Source organism: Thalassophryne amazonica, chromosome 10 (assembly GCF_902500255.1).
Source record: "Thalassophryne amazonica chromosome 10, fThaAma1.1, whole genome shotgun sequence".
NCBI classification, from domain to species: domain Eukaryota; kingdom Metazoa; phylum Chordata; class Actinopteri; order Batrachoidiformes; family Batrachoididae; genus Thalassophryne; species Thalassophryne amazonica.
The window spans coordinates 51,932,961-51,950,655 of NC_047112.1; the positions used below are offsets into that span (position 1 = coordinate 51,932,961).

Below are 17,695 nucleotides of genomic sequence, written 5' to 3' on the forward strand. Positions count from 1 at the left end.
GTATATTCGTTGTGCACATTCACAACATTAAATTGTTACCTTTTGGCTCATCTATTGACCGTTCATTTGCGCCCCCTGTTGTGGGTCCGTGTCACTACACTTTCCCCAACAATACTCCAGGTTCCGATGGTCAGTGAAGACCGTGAATGGGACCACAGCTCCCTTCAACAGATGTCTCCACTCCTCCAGGGCCTCTTTCACCGCCAGGAGCTCTTGATTGCCGACGTCATAGTTCTGCTCTGCCGGGGTCAACCTGCGGGAAAAATAGGCACAAGGGTGGAGACCCTTATCGGACTCCCCGCTCTGGGACAGCACGGCTCCTATCCCTGAGTCAGAGGCATCAACTTCTACATCAAACTGGCGATTAGGATCGGGCTGCACCAGAACTGGCGCAGTTGAGAACCGGCGTTTCAACTCCCTAAACGCGGCTTCGCACCGATCCGACCAGGTGAAGGAGACTTTTGGGGAGGTCAGGGCTGTAAGGAGACCAACAACCTGACTATAGCCCTTGATGAACCTCCTATAGAAATTTGCGAAGCCGAGGAACTGTTGCAGCTTTCTACGGCTTACCGGTTGGGGCCAATCTCTCACCGCCGCTACCTTGGCCGGATCTGGTGCGACGGAGTTGGAGGAGATGATGAACCCCAGGAAGGACAAAGAAGTACGGTGGAACTTGCACTTCTCGCCCTTCACAAACAGCCGGTTCTCCAACAACCGCTGTAAGACCTGACGTACATGCTTAACATGAGTCTCAGGATCCGGGGAGAAGATGAGAATATCGTCTAGATATACAAAGACGAACCGATGCAGGAAGTCCCGCAAGACGTCATTTACCAATGCTTGGAACGTTGCTGGGGCGTTAGTGAGGCCGAACGGCATGACCAGGTACTCAAAGTGACCTAATGGGGTGTTAAATGCCGTCTTCCATTCGTCTCCCTTCCGGATCCGAACCAGGTGATAAGCATTATGAAGATCCAGTTTTGTGAATATTTTGGCTCCATGCAGGGGCGTGAACACTGAATCCAACAGAGGTAACGGGTATCGGTTGCGAACCGTGATCTCGTTGAGCCCTCTGTAATCAGTGCATGGACGGAGTCCGCCGTCTTTCTTGCCCACAAAAAAGAAACCAGCACCTAACGGGGAGGAAGAGTTCCGGATCAGCCCGGCAGCTAAAGAGTCCCGGATGTAGGTCTCCATTGATTCGCGCTCTGGGCGTGAGAGGTTGTACAGCCTGCTGGACGGGTACTCAGCGCCCGGGATCAAATCAATGGCACAATCATACGGTCAGTGCGGGGGAAGGGTGAGTGCCAGATCTTTGCTGAAAACGTCAGCAAGATCGTGGTACTCAGCCGGCACTGCCGTAAGATTAGGGGGGACTTGAACCTCCTCTTTAGCAGTCACACCGGGTGGGACCGAGGATCTTAAACACTCCCGGTGGCAGGTTTCGCTCCATTGAGCCACAACCCCAGACGGCCAATCGATCCGGGGATTGTGCTTAGTCATCCATGGATAACCCACAATAATTCTGGAGGTAGAAGGTGTTACAAAAAACACAATCTCCTCCCTGTGATTTCCAGACACAACCAGTGTTATGGGCTGTGTCTGGTGTGTGATTAATGGAAGAAGGGTGCCATCTAGTGCCCGTACCTTCAGTGGTGAAGGAAGGGCCACTAGAGGGAGCCCTACTTCCTTAGCCCATCTGCTGTCCAGCAGATTCCCCTCTGACCCCGTGTCGATCAGTGCTGGGGCATGAAGGGTTAAATCCCCGCTGAGGATCATGACTGGGACTCGTGCGGATTTCCGTGCATTTCCCGCGTGTGTGTTATGGCCCACCCTTAGCCCAGTGTCTAAGGGAGAGTGTTGACGTTTTGTCCGTTTGGGGCAGTTCTTCTGCACGTGCTCATGAGAGCTGCAGTAAAAACACTCTCCACGGGCCAGCCTCCTTTGTCTGTTTACTGATCTCATTTTGGCCCTGCTCGTTTCCATAGCAACATCAGCAGGTGGAGCTGTTGTCACGCGGAGCTCTCTGACTTTGGAGCGTGGGGAAGGCGGCGCTGTTTCGGACCCGGAAGGGGGAGGGACGGCTGGTGCCCAGCCACGTCCTTCATCTCGCTCCCGTCCACGTTCTTCTATTCGGTTGTCTAGCCGTATAACGAGGTCGATAAGCCCGTCTAATTCCCACGGCTCGTCCTTAGCCACCAGGTGCTCCTTAAGGACCGGAGACAGTCCATTTACAAATGCAGCGCGGAGCGCTACCGTATTCCAGCCGGCTCTCGCTGCCGCAACGTGGATGTCGACGGCATACTCAGCGGCGCTCTGACGCCCCTGTTGTATCAACAGCAGCACGTTTGAAGCAGTTTCGCCTCGATTCGGGTGATCAAACACCTGTCTGAACTCCCTCACAAACCCAGTGTAAGTCGTTAGAAGCCGTGAACTCTGTTCCCAAAGCGCCGTAGCCCAGGCGCGTGCCTCACCTCAAAGCAGATTAACGACATAAGCCACCCGGCTGGAGTCTGACGCGTACATTACGGGACGTTGTGCGAAGACGAGCGAGCACTGCATTAAGAAGTCCGCGCACGTCTCAACACAACCTCCGTACAGCTCCGGGGGGCTAATGTATGCTTCAGGGGACGGGGGGGGGGCGTTCATTGAACGACCACTGGAGGGTCTCTGTTCAGCAACAGGTCCGCAGGAGGAGGAGCTGCAGCCACGCCCTGTGCGTGCGCTTCCACCTGAGCGATGAGAGCCTCCATCCTACGATCGAGCAGTATGTTCTGCTTGGTCACCAAATCCAGCCGAGCAGTGAGGGTGGTGAATATGCGCTGCAACTCACCCAACCTGCCTCCTGCTGGAGCCTGTGCACCTTGCGTCTCCATTGACTGTTCAACGATTGGTATGTGCCCCTCGGAATCCATGACGGTGGCTGAGTTATCCTGTTGGGGAAAGTGTAATGCACGGACCCACACCAGGGGGTGTAAATGAACGGCCAATAGATAAGCCAATAAATACAATTTATTGCTGCAAATGTGCACAACAGGTCAAATACTGCTTCTCGTCAGTCAATCACAGTTACATAAAAGGTGGGTGTGTGTACACCCAGCAAACAGTCAGCAAAAAGTACAGTTCCTTCCTGAGGGAAAAACCTCCACCTCCTTACACAGGAACCCAGTATGTGCAGTGCCTAATGTATCACTTAACAAGTCAGGAGTGAGGAGTGGGTACGCCAACTCCTTCCAACTTCCACAAACTCGGCTACAAGCTGCAAGTGTACAAAAGGTTAACGACTGCAAAAAGCTCTGATACAAGAAACGTGTGCGTACGGCACATAACGGCTGAGTTGTTTACCTGCGTGGTAAGCTGATAACTCGGCAGAGTTCTGGTGTCTCTTCCAGGCTTTTATTGATGGTGGTGATGAATGATGATGATTACTTGACAGCTGTCAGCTCCTGGCTCCTGGTGACTCCTGTGGCGACTGCGCCCTCTGGTGCCTGAAACCCGACAAGAGGCGGGGCGCCCTCTGGTGTTGGCCAGCAGTACGTCCTCTTCGGGTGGCCCACACAACATAGTTTGGACTATCTGTGACTGAATTCTGTGGAGTTACGGGATAAAAACAGCAAGAATGGTGACAAAGGTCAGTTTCAGTTTGTACAGGGGTCAAAAGTTAAAGTTGCTCCAATTTTGGTAAAAAGTAATGCAAATTATTGGTTGAGCTAGTAGGATTAATAAATGGAATAGTTTTGACAGTGTTGAATGCTTGGTCTCCAAAGTAAAGGTCAAACAAGGTCTACATCTACTGGATTCTGTGACTTGTGACATATGTTACCCTGTAACGTGATAAGTAAGGATGATACATGGTCCAAACTATTCCTTTTTAAAACCGTGTTAACTCAACTAGTAATTTGCATCACTTTTTACCAAAATTGGAGCAACTTTAACTTTTGACCCTTGTACAAACTGAGACTGACCTTTGTCACCATTCTTGCTGTTTTTACCCCATGACTCCACAGATTTCAGTTACAGACCGTCCAAACCATATCTTTTTGGAATCTTTATATCAGGCAAGTAATGTGGCATAGGTTTCAATATGATTGGAGCATCTTTTAATTTTGACTCCTGTGTAATTCTTCAATTGACCTCTACCTGAACACCAACTGAAAATTCAAGTGGTCAATTGTTTTTTCAAAAGAGGATTGTCTGAGGAGTATTTCTGCCGAATTTGATGCTTTTATCACCATTTGCAGGATTCTGCTCTAAATATTCTCTTGTCTGCTGCACTAAGACAGGTGAAGGAGAGAGTGCAAGCAGAGCAGAGTGGGTAGAGAAAGGTGGCAGGAGTGATTTGTGACAGGTGGATATTTGCAAGAGTGAAGGGGGCAGTCTCTAAGACAGTAGTGAGGCCATCTGTGTTGTATGGCTTAGAGACGGTAGTGCAAACAAAAAGACAGGAGGCAGAGGTGAAGGTGGCAGAGCTGAAGACAATGAAGTTTTCTTTTGGAGTGACGAGGATGGACAGGATTATGAATAAACATATCAGAGGGACAGGTCAGGTTGGACGGTTTGAAGACAAAGTCAGAGGGGAGAAATTTTGGGCATGTGCAGAGGACCAAGGGTATATAGGGGGGAGGATGCTGAAGATGGAGCCACCAAGCAGGAGGAGAAGAGTGAGGCCAAAGAGGTTTATGGATGTGCTGAGGGAGGACATGCAGGTGGTTGGTGTGACAGAGGACAGAGTGAGATGGAAACATTTGAACTTTACGTAGGCTTTGAAGGATTACGTCAAAACTACTTTACGGATTCTCACCAGATTTGCACCACAGATAGAAATTAGGGCATGGAAGACCACTGAATTTTGGAGGTGATCCAGATCCAAATTGGTGGACATCAGCAATCTCAGATTGCTGTTTTTTTTTTTTTAATGTCACCGGCATTGTTAAAGAAAGAAATTGTTAATGAAATCTTGATTTCAGACACTGGGCCTGTCTTTCCTGTTCATTAAATTTCAGGTTGTTTCTTCAGAGTACTGCCAAGCACAAACTAGGTGTTCTGTTTTTTACAGTGCATTCAGAAAGCATTCACAGCACTTCACCTTTTCTACATTTCTCCAAAATTGAGCAAATTCATTTTTCTCCTTCAAAATTCTACTACAGCCCATAATAATAACATGAAAAAAGTTATTTTGAAAATTTTTGTAAATTTATTAAAAATAAAAACCTAAGAAATCACACATACATAAGCATTCACACCCTTTGCTCAATACTTTGTTGATGCACCTTTAGCAGCAATAATAGCCTCAAGTCTTCTTGAATATAATGCCACAAGCTTGGTGCACCTGTCTTTGGGCAGTTTTGCCTATTCCCCTTTGCAGCACCTCTCAAGCTTCATCAGGTTGGATGGGGAGCGTCAATGCACAGCTATTTTCATATCTCTCCAGAGATGTTCAATCAGATTTAGGTCTGGGCTCTGGATGGGCCACTCAAGGATGTTGACAGAATTGTTCTGAAGCCACTCCTTTGATATCTTGGCTGTGTGCTTAGGGACATTGTCATACTGAAAGATGAACTGTCGCCCCAGTCTGAGGTCAAGAACGCCCTGGAGCAGGTTTTCATCCATGATGTTTCTGTACATTGCAGCATTCATCTTTCCCTCAATCCTGACTAATCTTCCAGTTCCTGTCGCTGACAAACATCCCCACAGCATGATGCGATGTTTCACTGTACGGATGGTGCCTAGTTTCCTTCAGACAAGAATGTCTGGCATTCACGCCAAAGAGTTAAATTTTTATCTTATCAGACCACAGGATTTTGAGAGTCCTTCAGGTGCCTTTTGGCAAACTCCAGGTGGGCTGCCATGTGCCTTTTACTAAGGAGTGGCTTCCGTCTGGCCACTCCACCATACAGGCTTGATTGGTGGATTGCTGCAGAAATGGCTTTCCTTCTGGAAAGTTCTCCTCTCTCCACAGAGGAATCACACAGTGACCATCGGGTTCTTGTCACCTCACTGACTAAAGCCTTTCTCCCACGATCACTCAGTTTAGACACTTGGCCAACTCTAGGAAGAGTCCTGGTGTATCTGAACCTCTTCCATTTATGGATGATGGAGGCCACTGTGCTCATTGGGACCTTCAAAGCAGCAGAAATGTTTCTGTACCCTTCCCCAGATTTGTGCCTCAAGACAATCCTGTCTTGGAGGTGTACAGACAATCTGTTTGACTTCATGCTTGGTTTGTGCTCTGACATGCACTGTCAACTGTGTGGCCTTATATGTAGACAGGTGTGTGCCTTTCCAAATCATGTCCAATAAACTGGATTTACCCCAGGTGGACTCCAATTAAGCTGTAGAATCATCTCAAAGATGATCATTGGAAACAGGATGCACCTGACCTCAATTTTGAGCTTCATGGTGTTGGGGTGTTTTTTCCCAATTTTTCAAAAACTGATAGGAAACGGACTTCAATTTTAGATGTTGTATTGTAAAGATGCCTTCACTGAACAGATAGTTTCTACTTCACCTTGCAAGCTGCTGACCACACAGCACTCTGCATCTTTTCCCCCTGTTCTCCAGCACCGCACCCAGATGGGCGGGCTGCTTTCCTCAGCATGGATCAGTGAAGTTATGTGATTGGTTGAAAGATGTTGCATTTGACCTTTTATATGCGGTGACTGTTCACGTTGTATTATTTAAAATGGTATGTGTAACAGTAAAATTATATTTTGTCTGTCTAGCGTGGTAAGCAAAAGAACAGTATGCATCATGGCATTCCAGATGAGATATGAAGTTATTATGATTATTATTAGGGATGCACCAATCCCCATACCAGTATCGGGTATCGATCCGATCCCGTGTTCATTTACTTGTACTTGTAATCATTAAACGTCTCCAATACTCCGAGACCCGATACCCCTTTACAGCAGCATGAAGTCAACATCTCAATGGGGGATTTTCACACTCTGTAATTTCCGGACTATGAGCCGCTACTTTTTCTTATGTTTTAAACACTGCGGCTTAAACAATGATGCGGCTAATTTATGGATTTTTACAGGCTTGCATGTAATTTACTCATAAGTCAAAATACATCCATCAATGCTGTCCATTGATTGGCTGAAAGCTGCAGTCCATCATGCGGTGAAAATTCACACACAGAGTAATGTGTGGGTCCCACCAAATAATAATCCATGAATAATGAACCACGCATGGGTGTGTCAGCGATTATTTGAAGAATGGCCCATGTTTTCATCTATCACGTATCTGCTATGAAGGTGCCTCTATGTGCCTCTTTTTCCCCCGCATGTGCCACGTAGCAGCCTCTAGTGAGCCACGACAGACCTGTCATTAGAGCCTCGAACGGCTCGCATCAGCCACACTAAGCCACATAGTGCTGTGATAGCGCCATGATAATGCCATGGTGGCACACGTTTAGGCATGGGTTTGGTCCAAACCTTCAGCGCTCCCACACCTGCTCCCTTTAAAGTGTGGGTTTTCAATTCACAGATTCACAGCAGCATTTAAAGATGTCACATTTTTTAAATGCAGTCCAAAAATAGATGCTCCAGTACAGACTTGCGGTTGTGCGCTGTGCACCAGGCTGCTGTCCACCTGTAATGCACCAGACCAACTAGAACCAAACCAAGGGTTCCTGGTCAGCCGCCTCTGTGCTCCTCGCTGGCTCTGCAGCTCGCTGGCTTTATTTCTTCTGCGGCTTTAAACACACACATCGTATATCCCACTTTTAACTTTATGTTTGTCCGTCTACTTCTGCGGTGCCGTTCTGCATACACAATGAGGTGGCCGCTTTAATTATATACACCTGTGGATCACTTTCAAATATATATATTTCTTTATTTCTTCTGCAGCTTACAAGTCACTGTGATACAACAACTTTTAACTTGTTAGGTCTTCAAAATCGTTTTTTGCACACTCTTGTTCTGTGTGGCTGCACAGCTCTTCTCTGCTTTTAGCGGCTTCACTGGAGTTATTTCTTCCATGGCTTTAAACCCACATCCACTTTCACCCAGTCATCCAAATTTTAACTTTGTGTTCATCCAATATTGACTGAAAAATCACTTTTTTTGTGAGCTGGTGTTCTGCCTAAATGCTCATTTGGAGCGTGATGAGTCACTGCCTCAGTATGTAGTGTGCACACACAGCGGAGCTCATGTGATCCATTAACAAGATATTAAATCAACTATAGATATACCTTAACAGCTAGGAACTGTTTTATCAAGCTATAAAAACATTAAAAATAGTTACCTTAAGCTGTTCAAAATACATTCCACATGGAGCAGGAAAGAGAGGAAAAAAAGCATCCAGATGAAACAGCCCTCTGTGATTCCAGAAGAGATTAGAGGTGTTTTCAGCATCCATGGTTTGGCAGAAAATTATTAGTCTGCTACAAAATAATTATTTTATACACAGCGTCCAGTGCACAGAGCAGGTGGAATTGTGTGCGCAAGAGGACAGCCGCGCCAAAAATAGCCTCTCAGGTCCTGCGTAGCTGGCAGGCGCACAGATAATGGGCTTTTAGCAGACTCGTAAGCACCATGCAAATGCCTCTAAGTCGTTGCAGTAACTCGTACACAAACTGCGCCACACTGTTGTTGCTAAATTTTGAACTTCTTGAAATTAGCGCCACGCTCAGAGAGGAGCCTTGTTAACTGAAGAGCCACTCATAGCCACGAAACTCCCATGATATTTGAAGAAACCCTCTCATAGCAATGAAAACATGCTGCGTGGCTCATAATTCATCCTTCATTATTCGGTACGACCCAGGCTTAAATAATAAAGTCTTACCTGTTCGTTTCAGTGGAATTCATCACATGATCCTGAAGAAGAATTATCCACATGCATCCTCCTGAGTTTGGAAAACAACATCTGAAAATACTTTTATTCTTCGTGTGGCTGAAAAAAAATGTCCCTCTGTGACACCGCACTTTACACCAGTTCCTCCATCAGATCATGGTTTCAGCGGCGGACACTGGCCATCAGGTTGGTGAGTTTCAGCCCCTGGGGTGGCTGTCCAGGCCGGGAGACCGGCTTGGTCTGGAACAGGTGTAATCCGTTAGTTGAATGTCTGTGGCGCTGAGTTTGGAGCTTAATTCATCTCCTGCATGAGCCACAATTTGCACTTCAAGTTTAAAGAGTCACTGCGCCTCATTCATTAATGGCTCAGTTACCACAGGCTTTGGGCCATTCTGTGTATTGTGCACATAATGAAATTATCGCATGATCCACAAAGAAAAAAGAAATAAATAAAATAATGTTAAAATTACTCTGTTTTGCCTCCGTGTGGAGCTGAGATGCCAGGCAACGTGTGTGCTCGCAACGCCATGCTCATCAATATTACATGTTCCACCTTTGGGGGAAAAAAAACATTTACAGTATGTATTTGTGGATGTTACCAGTACATATTTAATTAAAAGTAAAAAAAAAAACAGTGTGGAGAGTGAAATGCCGTTTAGCTCAGTGTCACATGTAGATAAAAACAGAAACAGGCTCACAGCTGATAACGCAGAGAAGCTTCTTTTCATCAAAAAGAATCTGCTTTCACATTTTCAAAAATAAAAGGCTTTTAGTCCTCACAGACATAAGAAAAGTTAGTGACGGACAAATTTTTTTGTCCGTCACTAACTTGTTTTTGTAAATAAAAAGAAAGCTAATGATATTGGTAGCAATTACAGTCAAGAAGTAAGGAATAACTGATGAATAAAAACGTGTTTTCAAAGTCATCATAAAACTGTAATGGTATCATTAAGTATTCATATTGGTACTCGGTATTGACGAGTACTCAAATATATGTCCTTGTACTTGTACTCAGTCTGGCAAAAAGTGGTATCGGTGCATCACTAATTATTATTATTATTATTGTCATTGTTATTATCATTATTTGAGATATGAAGCTAGCAAAATAGCAAATTGGACATGACACATACTGTCCAACAATAGCAAAGGCAAATGCTTATGTACATGTATACATTCTTTTCACATTGTCATTATGGGTATTGTGTGTAAAATTTTGAGGGAAAAAATGAATTTTGTCCATTTTGGAATAAGGCTGTACCATAAGAAAATGTGAAGTGCTGTGAATACTTTCCAGATGCACTGTATTGGCAGTGACAAGCTTCTGGGTCCTTGGCCTCTGGGGAAGAACTTATGGAGTCCTTATGTCACCTGACAGAGGTGCTTGGCAAAGCCGATACCTTTGCAGGAAAGCAAAGGTCCAATTCTTCACTGTTGTACCTTCCTTTTACTCTGTGGTTGTGAGACTTGGAGGCTAGCTAGTCACCTCAGGTGAAGTCTTTAATACAATGTCTCTTTGGAGGATTTTAGTGTACCACTGGAGCGACTCTATGCCAAACGTACGGTTACTTCAAGAGACTCGACTGAGCAGTATCACTTGCATTGTGATGGATTATCAGCTCTGATATTTTTGGCAATGTGGCGCACTCTTCTGTGCATGATCTATTGCACAGGTGCCTCATACTCGGGGACCCCAGCAGCTGGAGAAGAAGATGCCCACATTTCACCTGACTGACAAATAGATGTTTACTTTTAAGAAGTGGGGAGGGACCGGTTGTATGCCCAGTACGCAAGATGGCTCCGTAGTGTGGTGGATGTGGGCTGACCTGTGCATGACCATTTGTGGCATTTTAATATAGTAATGACTGTTTCTTGATAGGAAGATTTGATGGATGCCGATCTATTTAAAGATGAAGTTCTTCAGCCACAACCAGGGGAACTTTCTGGGGAGAGCCTGCTTACCACAGAATACCTCGGCGTAAGAAATAATGGCTTCCACTTATTACCCTTGTCACCGTGCACAGCTGCACTGAGAATGTGTGATATAAAGTAAAATGTGTTTTTGGTTTTTGCTTTATTTTGTTTATGTTGTGTGTGTGCGCATGTGTTTAGAACATGACCAGCATGTCAAAAATGAAAAGGAAGTCCACCCCACTGCCTCAGTATAGTGTTGATGAGCCACTTCAACGGCCAGTCACCCCTGGTTCTCGCAGTGTGAACACAACGTAGGTTAACTATGCAAACAGGAATTGCTTTTATATATATATATGTGTGTGTGTGTGTGTGTGTGTGCAAGGAATCACACTCATGTTCCATATTGTAATAACCTTTATGCCTTGGTGTCTCAAATGGGATTGACTCTCCAACTTTTCCAAATTTGCCGTGTGTAGGGTTTACTATTGTGGCACACAGGGAGGTGGGGATACCAAGGGCAAGGAGAGCTCTCTCAGAAGAGATGAGAATGAAGTAGGAAGTTGGCCTCCTTCCCAATACAACTCCCGGCCTCCAACACGTTGTGGGAGCCGTTCTGGCACTGGTAAGTACCCATTCCAGTGGTGGGTGGATTTCCATGTATATTTGCATGTATGTTCAGTTGGACTTGAAAACATTTAAGTAATACTTTGAATATTTTGCAGGAGAAATCAATTCAATCAATTTTTTTTTTATATAGCGCCAAATCACAACAAACAGTTGCCCCAAGGTGCCTTATATTGTAAGGCAAGGCCATACAATAATTATGTAAAACCCCAACGGTCAAAACGACCCCCTGTGAGCAAGCACTTGGCTACAGTGGGAAGGAAAAACTCCCTTTTAACAGGAAGAAACCTCCAGCAGAACCAGGCTCAGGGAGGGGCAGTCTTCTGCTGGGACTGGTTGGGGCTGAGGGAGAGAACCAGGAAAAAGACATGCTGTGGAGGGGAGCAGAGATCGATCACTAATGATTAAATGCAGAGTGGTGCATACAGAGCAAAAGAGAAAGAAACAGTGCATCGTGGGAACCCCCCAGCAGTCTTCGTCTATAGCAGCATAACTAAGGGATGGTTCAGGGTCACCTGATCCAGCCCTAACTATAAGCTTTAGCAAAAAGGAAAGTTTTAAGCCTAATCTTAAAAGTAGAGAGGGTGTCTGTCTCCCTGAACTGAATTGGGAGCTGGTTCCACAGGAGAGGAGCCTGAAAGCTGAAGGCTCTGCCTCCCATTCTACTCTTACAAACCCTAGGAACTACAAGTAAGCCTGCAGTCTGAGAGCGAAGCGCTCTATTGGGGTGATATGGTACTACGAGGTCCCTAAGATAAGATGGGACCTGATTATTCAAAACCTTATAAGTAAGAAGAAGAATTTTAAATTCTATTCTAAATCTAAATCGAGGATAATAACACAATACACGTGATTGTGTATTGTGGCTTTTGATTAGAAGTCTGCAAGTAGTTTACTCTTGCTTGGCTGACTGTGTACCCTGAGGGCCCCTTCACATATAGTGCGAATGTGGTCGAATTGCGCATGAAGCAGGAATCGTATGCAACACGTGTAAAATCGTAGCTGCTTCCAACGCCTCATACACCTGCTGCTACAAATATTTGTGCACACCACAGAGTGTGCCCTGTGAGAGCCATTCATACTATCATCACGAAAACAGTCAGCAAACGATCACTGTCGAGCTGGATGTGAAATTTGTCTAAGTGCCCCATGAGTGTGGCTTTTCAAACAGACACAGTGACACGTTGGTGTGTGCGCTGAACTGACAGGAGGTGTGGCCACCAACAGGAGCAGCTGTGGAGATCTGTGGTTCTGGACGTCACGGCTGGAGAACACATACCGTGTTTGGACGGACATGGTCTAACAACTGTCAACTGTCTGCTTGCTGTCATCACATGGACATACATTAAAAACATATATCGCTGTTGCAGTGGGCTGCAGCGAGCACGCGCGTCAGTCCTGCGGCGTGTCATCCACAAGACACGTGGCGAGCAGGACGTGCGCAGGGCCGGCTGGACATGCCGCGAGTAGATGTGGACATGGTAAGAGCCCCCTGCTTTATCATTCATATCATTTCATGACTGTACATCTGTGACCATGGGTCATCTACAGAGGAACAGATGGATCATACTTGTATTGCCCACTTAATAAGAGGGATTCAATAAAATGCAGTTTTTTTTATATGGTGTGTGGTTTTATTTTTTTAATACATCTATGTCCTTCTTGATATCAGGCATTTTGCCGCACCTTTTACAGGACAGTGATGGTAGCTCAGTGGTAACATTTCTGGCTGGCAGTCAGAGCTTTTGGAAAGTGCAGGTTCGAATCCCCTGGGTGGCATATATATATAATTTTTTTTTTTTTCTCCACGTCGCGTAGTTGCTTGCACCGTGTTCCCACATGCACAGTGCATCCTGTTGGGAGCCACACCTCCCGTCGGCTTAATGTTTGCGTGGTTCGCTCATATGAGCTGTTCCGCCATGAATCGCCCTCATTTGTACTTAATTGTACTAAGTGTGAAGGGGCCCTGAGAGTCAGCTACATAATTGTGTGACATTTAATTTCCCTTTCATTTGCTGTTCTTTATTTAGTTTTGAATGTTTAATTTCATCCCCACTGTCCACTGCAAAAGAAAGTGCCTTCAAGCTCTTCTGAAAACACAAAGCGTTAAATGCCCAATATCTGTTTTTTTTTTTTTTTTTATTATTATTTCTCATGTGAAATTTGAATGCAGAAATTACACCTGTACAGCAGAGAATGTGGAATTATTTGAAAGTGATGTCTAAACTCAAATTGAAATTAAATGTCTATTGTTCAAGTTTTTAGATAGAACCCATGCTTGATATGTATTGCTACATATCACTTATATGTAATGCATTTAACATATTTCTAGAACAAATTGACCAGTTTATAGGCAGAAACTAGGGGCAAGAGGAACTAATAAAGGATTGATGAGTTTGATGTCTGATTATGCCTGAGTGCTGTAATGTAGTTGGAAGACACGGAACCAAATGAACAACTCAACTTGTTTAGACTAACACCTGACAAATATCTCACCCTGTGTCAAACTGTTTAGTGCCTGTTGAGCAGCGGCTTGGGTTCATTTTTATCCTGCTAAAATGTCTGTAAAATCTGTCACTGTAATGTTAAAGAGCAGCTTGAAACATGTTAATGCAGTAGTTCCCAAACTTTTTCTGCAGAGCTCCCCTTTTTGATACACACATACATGCTTTTTGCTGTCAAAGTCAATTGGAATTTATTTAAAAAATTACAACCTCTTATTGCACAAAACAAAATAAATAAAGTCACTAAATACCTTTGAACTGGAATTATTAAAAGTGATGTTATCAGAACTTTCGGACAAAGAAGGCTGGAGACAAATGCAGGACTCAGCAACATAGCTTTGGTTCAATGAGGCCTTTACTGAAGGGCTCAGCAGGGTTCGGTACACAGAGAGGCAGTCCAAGAGAAGCAAACAAATCAAAAACATCAGGCAATGGCGTGGTCGATATAACAGGCAGGTGGTCAAAACACAACGTGGAAGTAGGACAGAATAAACAAGGAACAGAGCTAGAAGCAATGGCACAGGGCACAACGATCAGGTGAAAAACCAGTGCAACTAGTGGTGTTTAAATACTCCCAGTGATAAGCTGTAGATAGGACACACGTGTGGGAAGATCCAGAACAGGGCGTACCCAACCAGAGTGAAACGCCCCCACCAAGCTCGAAGAAAGGTAGACAAGAGAAATGGGGGCAAGAAAACCCAAGCAAGACACACCCAGCCAGAAAAATAACATAATCCAAAAAAACAAAGCCCAACAGCACAATATCAGAACATGACGACAGAACTAATTCAAGCACAATAATAAGACATAACACAATACATGACAGATGTAGCCCAGATTCTAAAGCATCTGTGCTATATTATATTATATATACAGTTGTACATAAAAGTTTAGGCACCCCTGATGATTTCTATGATTTTCCTTTGTAAATCATTGGTTGTTTGGATCAGCAATTTCAGTTAAATATATCATATAGCAGACAAACACAGTGATATTTGAGAAGTGAAATGAAGTTTATAGGATCTACAGAAAATGTGCAATAATTCTTTAAACAAAATTAGGCAGGTGCATAAATTTGGGCACCCCAACAGAAAAAAAAACATCAATATTTAGTAGATCTTTCTTTTGCAGAAATAACAGCCTCTAAACGCTTCCTATAGCTTCCAGTGGATTCTGGTTGAAGGTATTTTGGACCATTCTTCTTTACAAAACATCTCAGGTTTGTTGGTTTCTGAGCCTGGACAGCCCACTTAAAATCACACCACAGATTTTCAGTAATATTCAGGTCTGGGGACTGAGATGGCTATTCCAGAACGTTGTACTTGTTCCTCTGCATGAATGCCTTAGTAGATTTTGAGCAGTGTTTTGGGTTGTTGTCTTGTTGAAAGATCCAGCCTCGGCGCAACTTTGTCAGTGATTCGTGAACACTGTTCTCTGCTGGCATTGACTGGAATCCATGTGACCCTCAACTTTAATAAGATTCCCTGTACCTGCACTGGCCACACAGCCCCACACAATGATGGAACCACCTCCAAATTTTACTGTCGGTAGCAAGTGTTTTTCTTGGAATGCTGTGTTCTTTTTCAGTCATGCATACCGCCCCTTGTTATGTCCAAATAACTCAATTTTAGTTTCATCAGTCCACAGCACCTTATTCCAAAATGAAGCTAGCTTGTCCAAATGTGCTTTAGCGTACCTCAAGCGACTCTGTTTGTGGCGTGTACGCAGAAAAGGCTTGCTCTGCATTACAGCATCATACAACATCGTTTTGTCCAAGGTGCGCTGTATAACTGAACGATGCACAGAGACACTATCTGCAGCAAGATCATGTTGTAGGTCTTTGGAGCAGGTCTGTGTGTTGACTGCGACTGTTCTCACCATCCTTTGCTTCAGCTTATCTGAGCGTTTTCTAAGCCTGCCACTTCGAGCCTTAACTAGTACTGTGCCTGCAGTCTTCCATTTCCTCACTATGTTCCTCACAGTGGAAACTGACAACTGAAATCTCTGAGATAGCTTATCCTTCCCCTAAACCATGATGTTGAACAATCTTTGTTTTGAGGTAATTTGATAGTTGTTTAGAGGCTCCCTTGTTGCCACTCATTAGAAGAGATGCAAAGAGGGGAAACATTTGCCACCTTAAATACCCTTTCTCATGATTGGATTCACCTGTGTAAGAAGGTCAAGGGTCAATGAGCTTTCCAAACCAAATGTATTCAAATCAATAAAATGACAAGGGTGCCCATATTTATGCACCTGCCCAATTTTGTTTAAATAATTATTGCACACTTTCTGTAAATACTAGAAACTTCATTTCACTTCTCAAATATCAGTATGTTTGTCTGCTATATGATATATTTAACTGAAATTTCTGATCCAGACAACCAATGATTTATAAAGGAAAATCATGAAAATTATCAGCCAAAATGTTTTGCATACAATTGTAATATATTAACAAAATATAAATAAATATTTTAACTGTCCTGGTTGCTTAACGTATCATAAAAAGCAATGTAGCTGAAGCATACATAAAAATCCTACCGTAATAAACTTTTTGTATGTAGTAAACCAGATTTATTTGCCTCGCCACCCCTTGCAATACCCTAGGGGGTGTTCCCCCACTTTGGGAACCACTGAGTTATCTCCTGCCTTTGGATAAAATTAGCATATTAGATTTCTTTCTTTCTTTGTCAAGTTTAATTCAAATGATCTTTGAGCTTATTTTTTTAAATTTGAAAGTTGAAAATAATTTGAAAATAATTATTTTTCTTTCTGTTTTGCACTTGTCAGACTCGGAGTGCGGTTGGTTGTCCAAAGAGTCCGGGCTGAGCAGGGAATTTGAGGGAAGAACCAGTAAACAATCCCAGGAGAACGTCAGTGCTCACTCTGTCAGGTAAACTGACACAAAAATGTTAACTGCAAAAGCACTTTTTTGCATATGCACACGCAGAGAATTCAGTTCTGCATTTTATTGCTGAAATAGGAACAATCTGTTGAAGAGCTCAGTAAAATATTATGTTTGAATTGCCTGACATTAGTGGCACCTTCAGAATATCTGCTTTTTCAGATAGTTGACTTAGATTGAATTGAAAATACTGCCGTATGTGGCTGCTGTGATTATATGAATATGACTGCCTCAACAACTGCTGAATGCATTGTGAAGGCAGAGATTGTGGATGATGGCACAACCTCTCGGATTTACCTGCTGCTCCATTGAACAGGACCCAGAGCCTCTGTACTGCCACTTCCAAATTGGCAATACCATAGATTGTAAGGATCACTATGGGACCATGGGAGTGTTGTTTATGTCTGTCAGTGACCACTGGATAAACTTTCTGAAGACATAATAGTCCACATCGTCCATTCCTTGGCATCTTACCTGTGCTACTAGTGAACAAGACCCCAAGATACTTGATCTCCTCCACTTGGGGCATTGAGTCAGAAGGCGAGGCTCCTGATTTGCTCGTCGATTTACACTCCTGTTCTCACCTATGGCCATGAATTGTGGGTAATGACCGAAAAAACAAAGCTGTGGACACTAGCAACACAAATGAGGTTCCTCTGTCAGGTATCTGTGCTTACACACAGGGACATGGTGAGAACATAGAAAATCTGTGTTGTACACAGAGAAGAGCCGTTGCTCCATCACATTGAAATGAGCCAGCTGAGGTGGCTCAGACATCTGCTGAGGATGGCCCTAATCACCTCCCTAGAGATGTTTTCTAGGCATGTACAACTGGGTGGAGGTCCTGGGGAAGACCCAAGACATGCTGGATGAATTAAAAACATGTCTAATATCCAACTTATGCAAAGTCTTAGTGACCCTTGTGTTCTAAATTTCACCTTGATACACAAAGTCTTAA

At 44.1% G+C, this 17,695-nt stretch overlaps 1 protein-coding gene across 2 annotated transcripts in view; it reads left to right on the top strand.

Moving 5' to 3' along the window:
• Positions 1–17,695, top strand: part of LOC117518769 (lisH domain-containing protein ARMC9) — a 139,800-nt gene that overhangs the window by 89,821 nt on the left and 32,284 nt on the right. For both annotated transcript variants that reach the window (XM_034179997.1, XM_034179998.1), the window contains 4 exons: positions 10,673–10,771; positions 10,906–11,018; positions 11,184–11,329; positions 16,623–16,725. In XM_034179997.1, the coding sequence (XP_034035888.1) occupies positions 10,673–10,771; positions 10,906–11,018; positions 11,184–11,329; positions 16,623–16,725 (461 nt within the window). The remainder of the gene's footprint in view (positions 1–10,672; positions 10,772–10,905; positions 11,019–11,183; positions 11,330–16,622; positions 16,726–17,695) is intronic.